This window comes from Cryptomeria japonica, chromosome 7 (assembly GCF_030272615.1).
Source record: "Cryptomeria japonica chromosome 7, Sugi_1.0, whole genome shotgun sequence".
Classification (NCBI taxonomy): domain Eukaryota; kingdom Viridiplantae; phylum Streptophyta; class Pinopsida; order Cupressales; family Cupressaceae; genus Cryptomeria; species Cryptomeria japonica.
In genome coordinates, this window is record NC_081411.1 from 514,837,751 (window position 1) to 514,855,463 (window position 17,713).

General features: G+C 37.5%; 1 protein-coding gene across 2 annotated transcripts in view; it reads left to right on the top strand.

Annotated features, from left to right (window-relative positions):
• The window catches only part of LOC131043799 (DNA (cytosine-5)-methyltransferase DRM2), a 153,997-nt gene that overhangs the window by 63,551 nt on the left and 72,733 nt on the right, over window positions 1–17,713 (top strand). For both annotated transcript variants that reach the window (XM_057977032.2, XM_057977033.2), the window contains exon 6: window positions 13,277–13,376. In XM_057977032.2, coding sequence (XP_057833015.2) covers window positions 13,277–13,376 — 100 coding nt within the window. The remainder of the gene's footprint in view (window positions 1–13,276; window positions 13,377–17,713) is intronic.

A 17,713-nucleotide genomic window follows, 5' to 3' on the forward strand; every position in this document is an offset into this window, starting at 1 on the left:
ACCTTCCTTACAAACAATGTGGCCCAGAAGCTTCCCTTGCAGTACCATAAACCTGCATTTCCTTGGGTTCAGAGCTAGCCTAGCTTTTCGACACCTCTCCATACATTCTCCGAGAGCCTTCAAATGGGTGTCCTAGTCACTAAAAATCGACCAGTCATCCAAGAATGCCCTGAAGTTTCCTACGGACATTTTTTCAAAGATGTGTAGAATTATTCTCTAGAAAGTTGTAGGTGCATTACATAGTCCGAAGGGCATGCGATTATAGGCGTACACCCCTTCCTCTACCACGAATGTGGTCTTCCTCTTGTCTTCTTCCGCAATACTTATCTGGTTGTATCCCGAGAACCCATCTAGGAATGTGTATATCTCGTGCCCAGCTACTTCCTCCAAGATGTTGTCAGTGAATGGAATCGGGAATGGATCTTTGATGGTTACTGTGTTTAGGTACTTGAAGTCTACGCATATCCTTATCTGATTAGCTTCCTTCTTAAGCAAGATGACTATTGGAGAAACCCAGTCACTAGTTTCCACTTTGAATATGATCCCTGCTTCCAACATTTTGTTGATTTCCTCGTTTACTTTGGCTGCCTAGTTCTTGTTCATCCTATACGGTCTCCTCCATACCGGTTGGGCTCCTCGTACGAGGGTTATGTGATGTATGCACAATTCCGGCGGTACCCCCTTCAAGTCCTTGTAGGTCCAGGCAAAGATGTCCTTGTATTCCAGAAATATCCTGAAAGCCGCCGCCTTTAGTACGAGGTTCCAGTCATCTCCTACGAGTATTACCTGCGTCCTCATCCTTGCCTAGATTAACTTTTCCAACCCCCCTTTCCTCATAGTTGATGGGTTTGTCTTGTTCAAACTGGTGGGCTAGCGTGTCATCCACTCGTGCCATTCCCTCCTGGTACCTGTCGTACTCCGATGGAAATGACTATTCGTCCATACTGCCACTCTATTCCCCACTCTCGCATACTTGCAACATGTGGCACTCCGGGTGGAAGACCTGGTAGTCCTCCATTTGCCAATGGAAGAGTCCGGCCAGCGAACTAGTTCCATCCTTGGAGCATCCGTCCAGTTCCAATACCCCTTCTTCGTTGGGTTCCCTCCCTCCTCTGTCTCCTTCTGAACCCCACTCCCATCTATTTGAGTCCTCCGAGTCGGAGTCAGACGACGCAAGCTCTTCACTGACGGACTGATTCCTCAGGTCAATCACATACTTATGGCCTTCACTCTCGATTGAGAGTGTATTCTTCTTCTAGTTATGATTGGCTCCAGCCATGATCAGCCATCCCCTTCCCAGGAGGGCGTCGTACGTTTTTCTTTCTAGTGGGATGACTACGAAGTCCAGAAGGAATCGTTTTGTCCCGATCACTACCTTTTGTGCCATCAGAGTACCGAGAGGTTTGATACCGTGTTGGTCTGCACCGACGAGATGGAATGTTGGTGGCTAGAGAGTAGGCTTGCCAAGGCTTCTCCACATTTCCTCTAGTAGTATGTTGACTCTGGACCCGCCATCCACAATGGTGTTTGTGAGCTTTTGTCCCATTATGTCCATCTCCACCATGACAGGTTTTCGTCCAATGCTTACCGTGAGTAGCATAGGGTCCATGGCGTTCGTACTAGGTTCCTTCACCGGAGTCGTACTATGTGGTTCTGTCATCGTCCGGTTTTCCTGGCCGACGGTGGTGTCACCGGCTGCATTTGTTAGGGCCATCCTCAACTGTGGCATGGTCTGCAGAAGGTCGAATACCCGTATGGGTATTGTGGTCTGTAACATCTGCTTAATGATAGTTTTCTCCGGTCCTAACCGAAGTGGTGTACTGGCAGCCGGGTGCGAGGCCCTCCGCTCTTCTACCATCGCCCGCTCGATATCCGCCCTGGCTTCATGGAGTCTTTCCTTCTCCGTGCGAGGGTTAGGATACATGGCTTTCTTGTTTTGCAATCTTGTGATTGCCAATACGCCTTCCCCCGGTCCTTCTAACTCCAGCATATTCACCCCTTTTTGCTTTGGACAATCTATGCCCTCATGATTCCTTGGACCATACCATTTGCACAACAAACTTCCTGCGTCACCCCCGTTTTGACATTCCTGCGCAAAGTGATCCCATTCGTTGCACTTTCTGCATTGAATCATGGGTCGTCCCTTCGCGTCGTATTGAATTCTACTCCTTGGTGTGTTATTATTGGACCTGTTGTTACCCCGCCGATTGTTTCTGTACCCTCTAGGAGAGGCATTAGAGTTTGCTGCCAGCTTCGGAGGTGTCGCTGGCAGTGTAACCTGGTCGGGTTGGGCATAGAGAACTTGTGTGCTCCGTGCTTTCAAGTTGTACGAGCATTCCTTAATGGAATGTCCCATTACTTGGCAGATGTCACAGAAGGCTTTGCGGGGACAACTCCCCTTAGTGTGTTCGTCCGTCTTGCAGTCGGTGCACCATAGCTCCTTTCCTTCCCTGCCACCTTCCTTGTCAGCCTTTAGTTCTTTCATCATCCTCATCATATCCCTTCGGAGTGCTTGCACGGTTTTGGACTCCCCATCACTGTCTTCATCTGTACTGTCACCATTGCTCACCCGGCGCTTCCCTCGGGATGTCTTATTTTCACTTTCAATATCCATCGCACGGTTGTATGCTTCATCATACGAGGGCAGGGGGACCACCTTCATCTTTCGTCTGAGGGATGGTACCAATCCTTCAACAAACCATCTCTTCTTAAGGCCATCAGCCAGATGGTTCTCCATTTTGTTGAGCAGTTCCCTCAGCCTTCTACTATATGCCCGCACGCTTTCACCTTTTCCCTGCTTGGTATTGTAAATCTCTGCCACAATTTCATTGTCGTCCCGTAGGAGTTTGAACTCCTCTTCGAAAGCCTTCTTCAGACTGTTCCAAGACGTTTTATACTGGGCATCCAGGTCCGTATACCAGTCAATGGGTATTCCTCGCAGAGTGGCTGGAAATGCCTTCAACCAGTAATCCCGGTCGTCCTAGCCATTTGCCTCCCAAATGGTCAAGCATGTCTTACAATGCCGTACGGGGTCCTCCGACCCGTCGCCCATGAATTTTGGAAGCTTTTGTTTCTCCAGGGTGTGTGCCATTGTTCTTGCCTGGAGGGTTTTATGTAGCACTTGGAAGTGACTATATGTCGGAAAGGTATTATGTGTCCGGGAGGTACCATACGCTCTTGGTCTGGTTGGACCCCTGTCCGCAGGGCTTTGGTCACCCTCGCTCCTATAGTCCCTCCTTCCCAGGGTTTCTGGATCTGACCCTCCTATTTTGATGCCCTTTGACAAGGACAAATTCTTGATGCCAGATAATGTTGCTTCAAAAATAGTGGCGATCTCTTCGTGCAGGTCCCGTACCGCCTCCTCTCCTTGTTCAAAATATTCTGACGGGTTGCTCTGCGACTTGGCTCCAGAGTCCTCTTCACTTGACGTCGAGTGTGGGGCCTAGCCGGCGAGATCTTCCTCCGCTACGTCTGGAAGTGGTAGGTTCCTGGCGACCTCGGCCAACTCCTTCCACGTACACGACCTTTGTCTCTCCCGACTACGACTCCGACTTTTGTTGTGTTTCTCTGGGCTCCTCGAGTTCGCAACCTCCCTTAGCCGTCGTCTCTATTCGGCCTGTTCTTTTATGCGGAGAGATCTCCGTACAGTTCCTTCGTCTACTCCTTCGGTGGCAGTGTTATGTTTGTCCTTGTTTGACCGTAGGGGCATCAAGTGCCAGAGGTACGGCGTCGACTAGCCTCCCTCTCCCCTTCCTCCCTACGGCTCCACTCCTCGTACCTTCGGAGTACTTGTTGCCGACGAAGTTCTCGTGTAGTTTCCTCCCTTCGGTCTTGAAGTGCAATCAGATTTCTGGCAAGTAACCTTGGAATACTTCCGAGCAGGTCAAATACGAGAGTGCTGACGGTGAGTTCACCACATACCGTGCCTTCAGAGACGACTCTCTCTTGAGCTTCCCTCTGCACGTACTGCGTGATTGACACGTCCCACAACTCTACCAAGTCTGCCGTCAACTGATCCTCTCGTGCCTCTTCTGCGGTACTCTCTTCGTGCATGTCGCTGTCCACGACAATTAATTATTGGTTGAATGGCTGGCCCATTAATTCCTTCTGCCTGCCGCCATGGTTATCTCTAGGTTCGTTCAAGCAACGACACCAAAATGTTTAGTCCTTTATGTAAGGTTGGTAACACTCACAGATAACACGGTGTCTCCCACACGTACCAGTTATTCATGTAACTGAACATTAATATATCACAGCATAAGTAATAATGATAAACAACTAGATCGGAAGAGTTATATCTTTATTGAATTGTCCAGAATATCCATACATAATCTCCCCTGCTGAGGTTCCATCCAAACAATATATAGACCCAACGGTTGGCCAAGTTGCCAACCGTCACCTACTCCCAACCACCCGACGGGAACCTCTCGGTGACGCAACATAACCATAAATGCAACATAAACACAATTATAACTATCATTCCTACTAACATAAGTTATTTACCCCTAACACTCCTTAATGCAGAAATCATTATAAGGATCCTGTATCACGTAAACATAGCTAAGCACTTTGTTTAGTGAAGCAATGAAAAATAAAAAGAATGCTGCAAGAGCTAAGCACTTTGTTTAGTGAAGCAATGAAAAATAAAAAGAATGCTGCAAGGGTCGTAATGCTGAGTGGAAGACAATCTGATGTTTAGCTAAACATGATTACAATTAATTGGGCCCACTTCTCTATTCACTACCGAGTCATATATTGCAAAGCATTTAAGATTAAGGAATAACAGCGATTTATATTGAGTTGGCACAAGGAAGAAAATAAGATTTTCTGTAAGGCAGTGATAAAATTTTAACAAATGCAGCGATCAAAAGATAATTCAAATACAGCGATCTAGTCTCTAAGACAGTGATTCCAAAATGCAGCGATTGGAGCTATTGATATACAACGATTATCATTGAAGAATGAGATTAACCTCAAAAGGAAGTGATTAAAAGAGAATAACAATGGCAGCAATAAGAATTGATAGAGGTGAATTAAATTCATAATAGCTGATCCCTTTGTGGTTGTGCTCATACGAAAGAAGTGTTAATAAATGTGATAAAAGAAACATTGATTGAATCAGGTCGACTCTATTGTTCCATTAGCCCCTCTTCGGGAATGAAGAATTAAAAATTAAATTAAATAAATTTGTGTTGGGCCGTCCTCTTGTGTCACCTCTTTTGGTGCAGAGGCATATTGAGTGACATAAAAGGGTGATGCAAGGAGGTCAAATGAGGATATGTACAATGTAATATCATTCAATAATTGAGCAGAATTAAGCAGAAGTAAACATGAAGAATGGAGCAGATTTATATCAGACACAAGGAGGTATGAACAGGTATGAAGCAGACTTGCGAGCAGATCTGAAGGTATTATTATCGACCTTATGAGCAGACTAGAGTGCAGATTTAAAGAAGATTGAAGTGTAGATGTTTGAGGTTTATATGTGCAGATCTATGAAGTTTGTATGAGCAGATTTGTGAAGTCTTTATGAGCAGTTTTGAGCAGATTTGTTAAATCAAGTTTTGAAAGAAAATTATCAAGAAGGCAAAGACTTTGTTGTGGTTGGGGTTGGTGCCTCATGTTGGAGAGGTCGGGTGACTGATATCAAGAGATTGGTGAATATCTTTGCCATGGTTTTCTCCTTTAAGGGTTTCCACGTAAAGTGTGTGTTCTTGTGTTTTTCGTGGTATTTGTAATTTGCAATTGATGGATTGTGATTCATAAGTTGAAAAAGTAAAATATTGTATTATATCGATCGCCCCCCCATAATCATGTGCTCATCACTTTCAATGTTTTGTGGTAATTAATTTTCTTCATCCATTATTCTTCTAGGCATTGTCACTTCCATGTGTTATTTTTTCTTCAAGATTTAATTAATCATTAATACAACTCCAAAGTCTATGTTTAAATATTTGGATAAGTGTCATTAATTCACATTTTAACTCTCATGAGTTGAGAATCCTAATGGTGAGATAGGAGTTTTTCCGAGTCTTGTGCTCTAATCTTGAGATCAAAAACATATAGGTCAAGTTGTCTTAATCACTGTATCTTAATGCAAAACCCCAAAGAACAAATTGTATGGTGTTTATATTAGCATGCTTGTTTTTTCAGGATTTAAGAGAGGGTTGAGTTAGGGAGTTTTTGTTGCAAATTTGAAGAGAGGATTTCATCATCCACTGTTTTGTTTTGTGTTGTCATGAAAGTGACAAATTAAAACATCAACAAACAAAGGAATGAACTCCCTGTTTCAACATTGAAGAATATCATTTTGTTGGAGATGCTCTACAACCCCCATCAAGAATATCCAATATGTCATATCGGAACTCCAAAAATTGCCACAAGGATACTAGCCACATTTTTCAAAGGGAAGGAACTTGAATGGTTCAAGGGCCTCGCCCCAAGTTCAATCATAGAATGGGATGCCTTGGGGAGATTACTTTATGATGGACTCAAATATATGGAATATAATCTCTCCCTAGTGGAACAAACTACTATGATCGAAAGGGCCCCCATGGAATCTATCTTGGACTTTGTAATCAAATTCATAATTACTTGGGAAAAGATTTTCTTGGAGGCCCAACCTTTACTAGGTATGAACTATCTCTACTTAGGGCTTTGAATCTTGAGTTTTCTTTGATGATTCAATCGATGGCTAGAGGAACTCTACTTACCACCTAGTTGATCAATGTGCAGTCAAAAATAGCATAATAAAGGCTCAAAATCAAGTTTAATTGCAGCTATTAGTTAGAATAGAAAAATAAAATGAGTATATAAATTTGATCCATACTTAAGACCACCTATAAGAGGTGGGTTACTCCTCTAGTGTTAGCCATCATTTTTCCAATGAGAATATTTTTCTTTCAATCACCTAATTGTTGCATCACATAGATAGTTATTATTTTTCAAATGAATTTGGAAAACAAGTATTTGATTCTTCCTAATATCCTAAGATATCAAGAATAGCTTTCCTTCGTGAAGAAATGATATCAAGGAATGTATTACCACATTTGTTCTTGTTTATTTGGTGACCTAAGGCTGTTTGTTCTGTGAGACAAAAATAGAATTATCTTTTTCCTCCTAATATTGGAAGGCCAATACTTTGAGCCCTACTTTTGGCATTTCCTATTAGCCTTTTTAGTCTCCCTTTCATTAAGATGAACAAATATAGGCTGATTAGATCCCCTCATATTTTAACCTTGGAGAGAGTGAAAGGAGATCACCATTCACCATTTATAGATATAGAATATGGAGTGATGATGCAACTCTAATCCATATGTTTACTTTAAAATTGAAGCCAAAATATTGAAAATCCTTCAATACTAGAGCCCAACTGCATCTTTCAAAACCTTTAGAGATATCCAACTTGATCAAATGCTCACTGAGCTCATATGTATTTTCAAGAAGTGATTTGTTTCTTGGGTCTCCATGATGTTTGTGTTTTGCCCTTCTAGAGGACAAAATCTGATACTGTAATAGAGATTATTTTTGCTAATGATTATTTTGTAAATCATCTTTAGAGATTATTTTGTAAATCATATGACACAAGTAAATTGGTATATATTGATCCACTAGATTTGCATGGGCTATATTATAAATCACTATGAACTTTGTGGAAACGACTTGTCATAGCATTTTGTTTGTGCTTCTGAATCTTTGATAGTCTTCAATAAGAGTCACTAGATCACTTTTAATTAGCACTAGGTAAAACAAGAAAAGAAAACCATTTAGTCTTTGTGCTTTCTTAAAATGAAATGAGAATCTTGTGAGTTTATGCTAGTTTACCTTGGGGACATATCCATAGGGTTTTATATGTGTCCCCTAAAATAGGAATATCTCAAGATTGTGAGATGGGGATGAAACATCTCCCCACCTCCCATGCAATTGGGCCCCAATAGGGCTTTGGGGGATTTCTAAGGATGCCTCAAGGTCCTTGGGATGGCTAGGGGGGTGTCAAAGCATCCATCAACCATCCTCGAGATGTCAAGGCATCCCAGCTATAAAAAAAAAACACGTTATTAAAAAAAATTAAAAAGAAACTCAAAGGCATCCATTTTGCTATAGAAAAGAAAGAACATAGATAGGAAGGCATTGTTGGTTAGAGAAAAGAATAAATTATCATAAAACTCAACCATTGATGAAAGTTAGGGACATGTTAAATGGAAAGCAAATTTGTGATCGCATCTTATTGGTTGTCAAAGGTTTATTCAAATTTCATCTATGAGCTTTATTCTAGGTGGGAATTAAGATCAAACTATGTAATATCCTTAATTTTGTTTGGATGTTTGCAAGTGTCTGATAAAATACCCATCTGAATGATGCAATCTTTTGTGTATTTGGACAAACTTAGCAGTTTAAAATTGTAGACGATACTTTCAAAACATGCAATATCTATTTCTAATGTTGCTAATGAGGATCCCATGAATGATACGTTCAGAAAATTCTGAGATATTACATTAACACTAGTGAAGCATTTCTCGACATATAAATTATAAAAAATTGAGGAATACATAGTTATCTAACATTATAAAAACGTTCTACAGATGCAATATTATGATATCCGAGTGTAACGTCTTGGTTGGGCGGAAGATTGGAATTGTTTCAGACCAGCTGTGTGCATTAAGATGGGTTTATATCTCCATAAGGCTTTTGTTTACAACCTGTAGCTTGATATAGTGCTAAAGATGGAGGTTAACTCTTTGACTCTTTCCAAACCCTCACATCTGCCTAATAGACCTTAGGTTTCACACTATGTTGTCCCCTTTTGTATGGCATGGCCTCCCTATTTAGTGACAGTGGGTGTTGCGGCTGGGAAAAAAAAGCTTCAAGTCCCCCAACAAGCATAAAAGTTTGAATAACATGTTTATCTATTGTGAGCTTCAAGTTCAAATCTTCAAAAAATTGAATATCATTACCCTCTATTTGATTATCCTTGATTTTATTTGCTTGTACCTGTAGTTGCTTGAATAATTCCATGTTGATGAAACTATACCTTTTGGTAGGGTTTACAAAAACAATAGCCAAAATGGATTTAATACCTGCATGAAATTGAAGGATTGAATCTTCCCTCCTTTGAGCCAAAATGGATGTAATTTTATCCTTCATCTTCTCTTCATCGTCCTTCACATCTTCTTCTTCTTGTTCTATTTCTTTTGGTGCCCATCTATCTAAGAAAGCTTGGTACAATTCATCGAATGAAGAAATGTCATTAAGCAATGGCACATACCACTGTTTGGCTTCACCTTCTTAGTACATAGAAAAAAATTATTTCCATAATATACTTTGACCATAAATTCTTTTATATTGTGCCACCATTCTAATGTATCTCCACTTCCATCAAAATTAGGAAACCCCATTGAAACTGGGGTTTTCAGAAAAAAAATTTTACTAGATCACCTTTCTATCCATATTGTTGATTCAACTTTTGATTAGATCATTTTATAATGTTGTTGACCTCAAAACAAAACATACAAATAACAGATTCCAAAGAAAATTGGTAAGATTTCTTAAATTGTAAATAAATCAGAAAATTTTCGTGATTTATGGCCTATGGAGCTAATTTATGAAAAGAACTTAAATTGGAAAAACTCACTCAATATTGATGATCAAAAACTGAATTTTGGATTATAGCTTCCTTATTTGATTTTTGAACTTTTGTTAAAAAAATAAAATAAAATCATAGCTGTTTATGAGATATAGGCAAATCTTCAAAAATTAGGGTTTTGTCCAAAACTATGCCCAATAATAGCTTTAATACCACTTGATAAGGTCCATATAGTAATAATAGTAAGGCAATGTAGAACACAGATCATGCACAACACGAGAGATGTTTGTTGGCCAAGATTCCCTAAGATTCAATGTATGAATAAATAAAATAAGTATCCATAAAATAAGCCCTTGAGGTAGGGCAACACCATACAACAATTATTAATGAAGAAGCCACTTCGTGCTATATCTCCAAGATGTCCCAAGTCTCATAACATAATCTTCACCCTTTATGGAGACCTCCTAATAAACCCAATATAGGCCTAGTCGTTACCTAATATAATTACTTACACAATTTGTCCACATGACTCAATATGACGAATTTAAGGGATGTGTGGCACATGTTTGCATCTCCATCAACCTATATACATTATAATATCATATCTTTAGGTACATAACATATAACCAAAATAATAACGGCAATAAAGTAAATAGAATAAAGAGTAACACAAAATGTAAGCAATATTGATTGTATTACCTCCATAGCAAAGTATATCAAAAGATCAGACCAGCGAGGTTGCTCACTCACCAAGTACAGCCCACAACAATATATAAAATGAAGAACAATTGGTGTGGCTGTTAAGAGGCTAAGACAACCATGACCAACAACCCAGTGACCTATACTAACCAAAAAAATCAGAATAAGCATAGACTGGCATAGCTCAGACTTTGACCAAACATAATTTAATTGGTGCAACATGATTTCGTTTATTCTTAGTGGTTGACCTACTGACAAATGTAGGTCCATGGGTAACAATATAATAAAACACCTAAACTAATTAGAATACTACCTATAGGCTATGATGTCTACATATTTTACTTAGGTCAAACCATTATTGAAAAATGTCAATGCTCATGTAATCTGTAAAGATTAAAAAACTTAAACATTATATGTTTTCCTCCAAGAAGGTACGTGTGTGTGACACAATCAACTACAGACCTAAAAGAGAACAGTGTGAAATTCAAACATTCATCAATGCTACTAGAAAGTCAAAGTTAATGTCAGATCTGAGAAACAGTTTCAATTACTTTGTCAATCACTAGTATACACGTCTTCTCAATGGTTTTTCAGGGGGCTTGGTGAATTTCCATGAACTGGATAACTCATTAACTTCAAGTAATTATATCAATTCAGACAAGACAGATTTCATAAGATGTGACTTTTACTCTGACTATTCTATTAAACATTGGTTAAAACAAGTAGAACTGCTTATATCATAAAATATTGGAAAATAACCATGCAATGTCACAAATTGTACCTTTGTCTTGTCTTTGAAGTTGAAGGTTTTCCCCGTTTTCCATCATTTTAAGGATATGATCACATGTTTGATTGTGTTTTCTAAAGATTATTTGTTTCTTGACTTGATGCTTTTTTGTCTTGGCCTGTTTAGAAATAAAGCGATTTAAGTTATGTCAAAAGGATTATCTTTTGTGTGTCCCATCAGATTGATCTAGTAGTTTCTAGTTGTTGGAAATATTATTGTCATTGATGTCAAAGGAAGATTAATGTCAAGGTGATTTATTTTTAATGTCAAAGGAGGTTTAACCAGAAAATATTTATTGAATTTCAAAGGGAAATATTTGGATTTAAAGGGCTGGCTGACCTATGTATATTTGGCTAATTTTGGTGCCCACATCCCAAGTCGCTCAAAGTAATTTAAGATTATTAATATTTCACATGGGCCGATCCATTGGTGTAGTCTCCCCGCTTGAGGAATTATAATAAATTTATTCATTTACAAATATGGCTCACCCCCTTTGAAGGATCACCTCTCTTGGATGAAGAGGCATAAGAGGGGTATAAAAAGAAGTTGAGTGGAGGAAAAGTAAAGCAAGCAGTTAATGTAATATCATTCCTATTCAAGTAGATTTTTTTAAGAAGAAAATATATTTGAAGAAGTTGCAAGCAGATTTTATGAAGGGGACTCAAATGATCATCATCCATTGAAGTAGCAATATTCAGAAAAGCAAAATTTTGTTCATTTGGAGATTCGTGCCTCTCAATAGAAGAGATTGGTGTCTCCTGCTAAGTTAGTGCTCACTACTGGGGATTGGTGTCTCCAGTGGATGGTGCCTACCAGGATTTGTAAGAGAGTTTTATTTTTGTGGCTGGATTTGGATAGTAGATCCAAGCATTCCTTCTTTGTGGTTTTCTCCCAAAAGGGTTTCCACATAAATATTGTGTTTCCTAGTTGTTAGATTTTATGTGATTGCTCTATTGTGGTTGTTGAATTTTGATAAGTAAAATGATGCCTTACACTCATTCACACCCCCCTACCCCCCCACTCTCAGTATTTGTGTGCTCATCATTAGTGTTATTCATGTCCCATTTTATATATGGAGTGAATGATGCATGGTATTAGAAGGGTGGAAAATTGAAATAGATAATTTAGTTAAAAGGCTGATAAGGTTGTCAGCAGGGATATTACACAGTATTTCTGAAGACTTGAATTTAAAAGATTTTGTGTGTGAGTGTTGGTTTCCTTTAACATTAGAAATTTGATGTCTTGATTTTCCTTTAGGATAGTGTTATTGTGGCAATGGCTTACAATCGAAATTTGAGACTTTAGGGAGTTTGTTGAGTTATCATTATTCTTTAGAGCCAATTAATGCAATTGGGTATAAGGGGATATTAATGTTCGTTATTTTTGTTTAGTCAGTGTGAGTTGATGTAGACTTGCACCACCTGCTGTATACAATTGAAATCCAAAAAAGATTAGCATCCACGAAAAAGATGCTCTATTGCTATAACAAATAATGATATAGCCTAGTCTGAATGTACATGCATTTTCATGTGTAGAATTTTTAACTAGGTCTAGAATATTCCTTTGATTTAACTTGCATTTTCATGTGTGAAGATTGTTAAATAGGTCTAGAATATCCCTTTGATTTTAACTTGCATTTTCATTATCGTCAAAGAACAAAAAATAATGAAGGGATTTTGTTTTTTAAGAATCTCTCTATTACAACATCATCTCCCTCATTCTTTTTTTGCATGTACTTGTATATGTTGTACAGATAGGTTATTGTAGATGCTTACCACAAAATGCTCTCATTTTTCTTTCCATACTGCATAAAATTAAAAATATCTAAATGTAGGAGTTTCAAATTATTTGAGCTTGTTCATTTGAATTGTAAATTTTTTCAAGAAATTGTTACTTTCAAGACATTCAGATGCTGTAGATATGAGCACCTTCTGTGAAGTTAAAATCACAATGATTGTTTAAAAAATTTTATCATGTGCACTTTCCCTGTTTAAAGGGTTTGAGATAATGTGGCAACTACAACGATTATTTTGTTAAGAAAACCTTCTAAGTTGTATCATTTTAAACAATCTGCATGCTTGTGTAATTGAATAATTTTTCACTGGTCACAAATTACATCATAATTAGGAGATCAACATAAATGTGTTTCATGCTCCATATGTATTTTATATGCATGTTTTTGATATAGTCTCTTCAAAATGTATTAGGAGGCTCAACCAGAAGATTTTAAGGCAGATATTATCATGGCCCAACTGATGGAAATGGGGTATTCTGAAAATGAAATCTCTGCAGCCATTCAAATAAATGGTATGTGATCCTGTAGGTGATGACAAACTATGTTGCTGCCATTAAATTTCATGTTGAAATTACGCAGGCTTTACCCATTGCATTTTTAGCTTCAACATCCATTGATGGAGGCATTTCGTGATTTTAATAAATGGAAATTCAATATTAGAAACCAAGGCTAGCCTAGATTACTTCTTGTTACAAGACAAATTAATGCAAGATCGATAAAATTCTCACTGAAATATTTGGAACTCTATAATAGTTTACCCATCTGGCTCTTGAGTGCAGGGTTTTTAGGTTCAGAATTCAAATTGTTAGTTACTTCCTCTTTGTCTTAGCACCTACAGGGTGGTTATTTGATGCTTGAAAGAATCTACAGGTTAATTTGACGATAAATTTTTTTCTCATTTTCACCAACAAAACAAGGACATTGAAATCCGAATAAGGTATCCATATCATATGCACAAGAAGATATTGTTATATGGTTTATACATAACAGATAATATAGATCACTAACAAAAATGGTTCTTGGCTTAATAGAAACCAAACAAAAGTATGGATTTAATACGTGTTTTCTGTTGGAGCTTGGATTGTTGCTACTAAATATTGATTATGAGTCATTGAGTAACCATAGTCAGATGTTTATTTGAACAAGTCTCACAGCCTCAAAAACGAAAATTCTCTTTAAGCCCTCTTTAGAAATCATCTAATCATATTGGTTTAGTTCTCCACGTGCTATAAAGGGCATCGTATGTTTTTTGCACCCACTCATGGGATTCTTTACTACTTCATGATTCCTCTTTATTCACATAGTGTTGAATTTTGATTTGTTGCTTGAAATTCATCATGTTTCTTGAATTGGAATGCCATTCTTAAGGAAACTTCCTCTGATGGGAAGTAATCTACAATTTTTATGTAATGATCAAGCCCTAAATAAGAGCTGTCACAATAAAATGCAGTACACTCATGCTATGCTATCTGAGCATCATGTCTCCTGTATTTCTCCACACCATGTAGATAGAATTTTTTTGATAGAGTGACAACATCCATATCCTCTTTTTGCAGCTTTCTTGTGTCAGAATTAATACCAGTGACCACACAACTTCTATCATATAAAGGAGAAAATATTTTTCTGTTCATGAAATATACATACCAAATACCAATGCCTTTACCAATTCCTTGTGAGTAACTAAGAAGTATCTTATTCTTGGTATTTCTGATTCCGTCAGCTATTCCATCATGGGTGCTGTGGAGCTATATCCTTATAAGTTTACCAACTTTTGTGATATCAAGATCTTATCTACAATTACATACATACATTAATTAGGTCCATCACATGAACAGTACTGTCTCATCTCTATGAATCCTTTTCAAAATGAAATCTCCTTATGTGAACTTTTTCCAAATAGTACATTCAAGAACTAGTCAGATTTGAGATTTCACTCTACAAATTTAATGGTTTACATTTTATAACCTCAATTTGGATCATTTCCTTAGTTGGCTATAGCTTCTATTTGTACTGCTACTTCAGTTCTCTATTTTAGAACTGATGATTTCTGGTTGACTTGTGGTTTTTTGGCCCTTGATTATTTGTAATTTTGTCTAGCTCCTCCAGTACTCTTACATTTTTTTCTTGCATTCCTTTGAAAAAGTAGTTCCTTTTATTTTTCAACTTCAAGAGCATAACAGATGGCTCCTTGCAAAATTTCAGGCAAATGAATAGATACAGCATCCTTAATGTGGTATTTAGCCCATCAATGAATCTGATAATTTGTTACTCTTCCAAAATGTTTCACAAAGATTTCTTGTTTATGACCATTCTGTAACAGTTCTTGATTGACGTGTGTCCTGATATTGGCAGAAGAAACTTCTAGTTTATCCTCAAGAGAAGATGTTTCTGATATCCTTAGATCCAATTACATTTTACCCTACTTAATAGAAACCATAAGTTATTTAGCACCTCTCTTTGTCGTAATAATCTTCTTTTCAATAATTATTCCAATTAACTGTGATATCTTGGAGACCAGTAATGAGTTTTCTGCAGTTTCAAATGAGGTCTAAATAGGCTTGACTTTGAATCTATATTTATTGATGATTTAATTTTCATGTCATCTTGAATTTTGAAGACTGTCCTGGTTGGGTTTAATCCCATAACCATTCTAGCATCATTTTATTGAGTCCCGTCATGTTTATTTGATCATTAAGTAATTCTTGCTTGTTTGGTTGCCAAATGTTCCCATAATTGCTCAATCAGTTTACCATATACAAGCGAAATGAAATAGGCACCTCAAAAACGTTGTGGATTATTTTAGCCAAAAGGTATTGAAGTCACATTTCTAATTGTTATGTTCTACCATACATTCTAATCACGTTGAATGGATGGTTGTTGTTCATCCTGAGATACTCTCCCTTTTAGATCCATCTTTCAAGATACATAGGAAAGTTTGTGGAAACCTCGGTTTGGTACATCTATTTTCACCATTCCCTTTGTACTTGAAAGAAGACATGCAATAAAAAAATAATTATAAGTGAAGAATAATCCGATCTAATGCAATATATTTAGGAATGCACTACTACTCAAGGTCCAAGGGAACGGAACGGCCATGTATGTTATATCCATCTAATTCCTGTAAGGTTAATGGGACAAAATGTCATTAAATTTCCCAATGAAGGAGACTAGGTGGACAACCATCAGTATCAAGTAATCAACACACTAGCTCTCGCAAAGGTTTGTGAGACTTGAAAATTTCAGGCATTATAGTATTAACTAACAAGAATTATAGATTAAATAGAAAAATGTAAGCAAAAATGTTGAAAATAACATAAGATATCTGGAAAATATTTCTATTGTAAACAATAAAATTACATTAACAACAAACATAGGTATAGAAAGAAAGCACATATAAGAGATCTCAAGAAATCTCCAAGTCTCAACCTTAAGCACAATGGTCATTGATGGGTGTGGCATTTAAGATAACTAACCACCAAGCCACATACTACAAAATCAAATTCTTGAGAACAATTTGGACACCTGCATCCGCCCCCCATAATATTTTGGAATCCTTTTTGACACTAGGAAGATCCAAGTGGGTGAAAACAAATAGCACTTGACTTCATGTAGCATCTTACTTCATTTAATCTTGAAGTAAAGGATGCACTACTGACTTAATGTTGGACTTTGGGAGGACCTCCTTGGAGGATCACTATTTCACCTTGTATCTCCTTCTAAGTCCTCTTCCTTCTGCACACTTGTTACATTAACTCTAAGAGTCACTACTGATGTATTTTTCATCTTTAAGAAAAGTGTTGTTATCTCAGCGTCACCCTTCTACAAATTGACCAAAATTTTCTCTTGTAGCTTCTCATATTCCATCTTGTAAGTCTTGAGGGATGTTATCTTAGTCTCCAAAAAGGCACCTTTTCTAGCATCCTTGGTGCATACTTTTTGAATTCACCCATCAATGATTGATAGACAATAAAAAAATGTTTGTGGTTGTTGTCATTTATATTTATTTTACCAAGAGTTATTCATTTTCTTTCTATAGCCTTCAACTTTTCTCCAAAAGTGTTCTTTTCTTGTTCTCCAACTACCCCTCTCCATCCACAATCCACCACAATCCACAATGCTTTGTAGTATTGTCATCTTGTTACATGCATGTACAAGTTTTCCTCTAAACTATATATATATATATATATATATCTTCTTGTTCTCCAACTACACCTCTCCATCCACAATGCTTTGTAGTATTGACATCTTCTTACATGCATGTACAAATTACTCTCTACACTACATGCCCATATGAATAGACCTCTAGTATATATATATATATATATATAGCTAGACAAAACAAATAGATGGATTGAATTGTGTGAGAGGTGGTACCCACTATCTCAAATGCTCTTGCCTAATTTTGATTATCCAATTCAATCTAATGAACAAACTAAAAAGGAAAACAGTGGGTATCAACTCTTCTTCCACCTTAATTAACCAACATTCATTAACTTTTCTCCTACCTCAAGAAAAGAAAAATTAATTGACCAATGAATTCATGAAATCATTAAGACGTGTCTATAAGGTTGATGGATATACATGTCAAAATAATCCTCATCCTAATAATCTTCCTCATTATCGATTTAATGGATCTTAATATGGTTTTTTTTTCACTTCCCTTCGCCTTATCACTAGGCCCATATAAGTCTTTAGAATCCTCTATTTTCTTCTTCTTCTCAAAGTGACCCCATGCTCTAAACTTTACATGGCCTCATCTTGTACATGATCCAAATGTAGCCTATCTTTATTTATGCCCAACTTTGGTTTAAGAACAAATCCTTGCATGGAGAAAGTATAATCCTTAGGA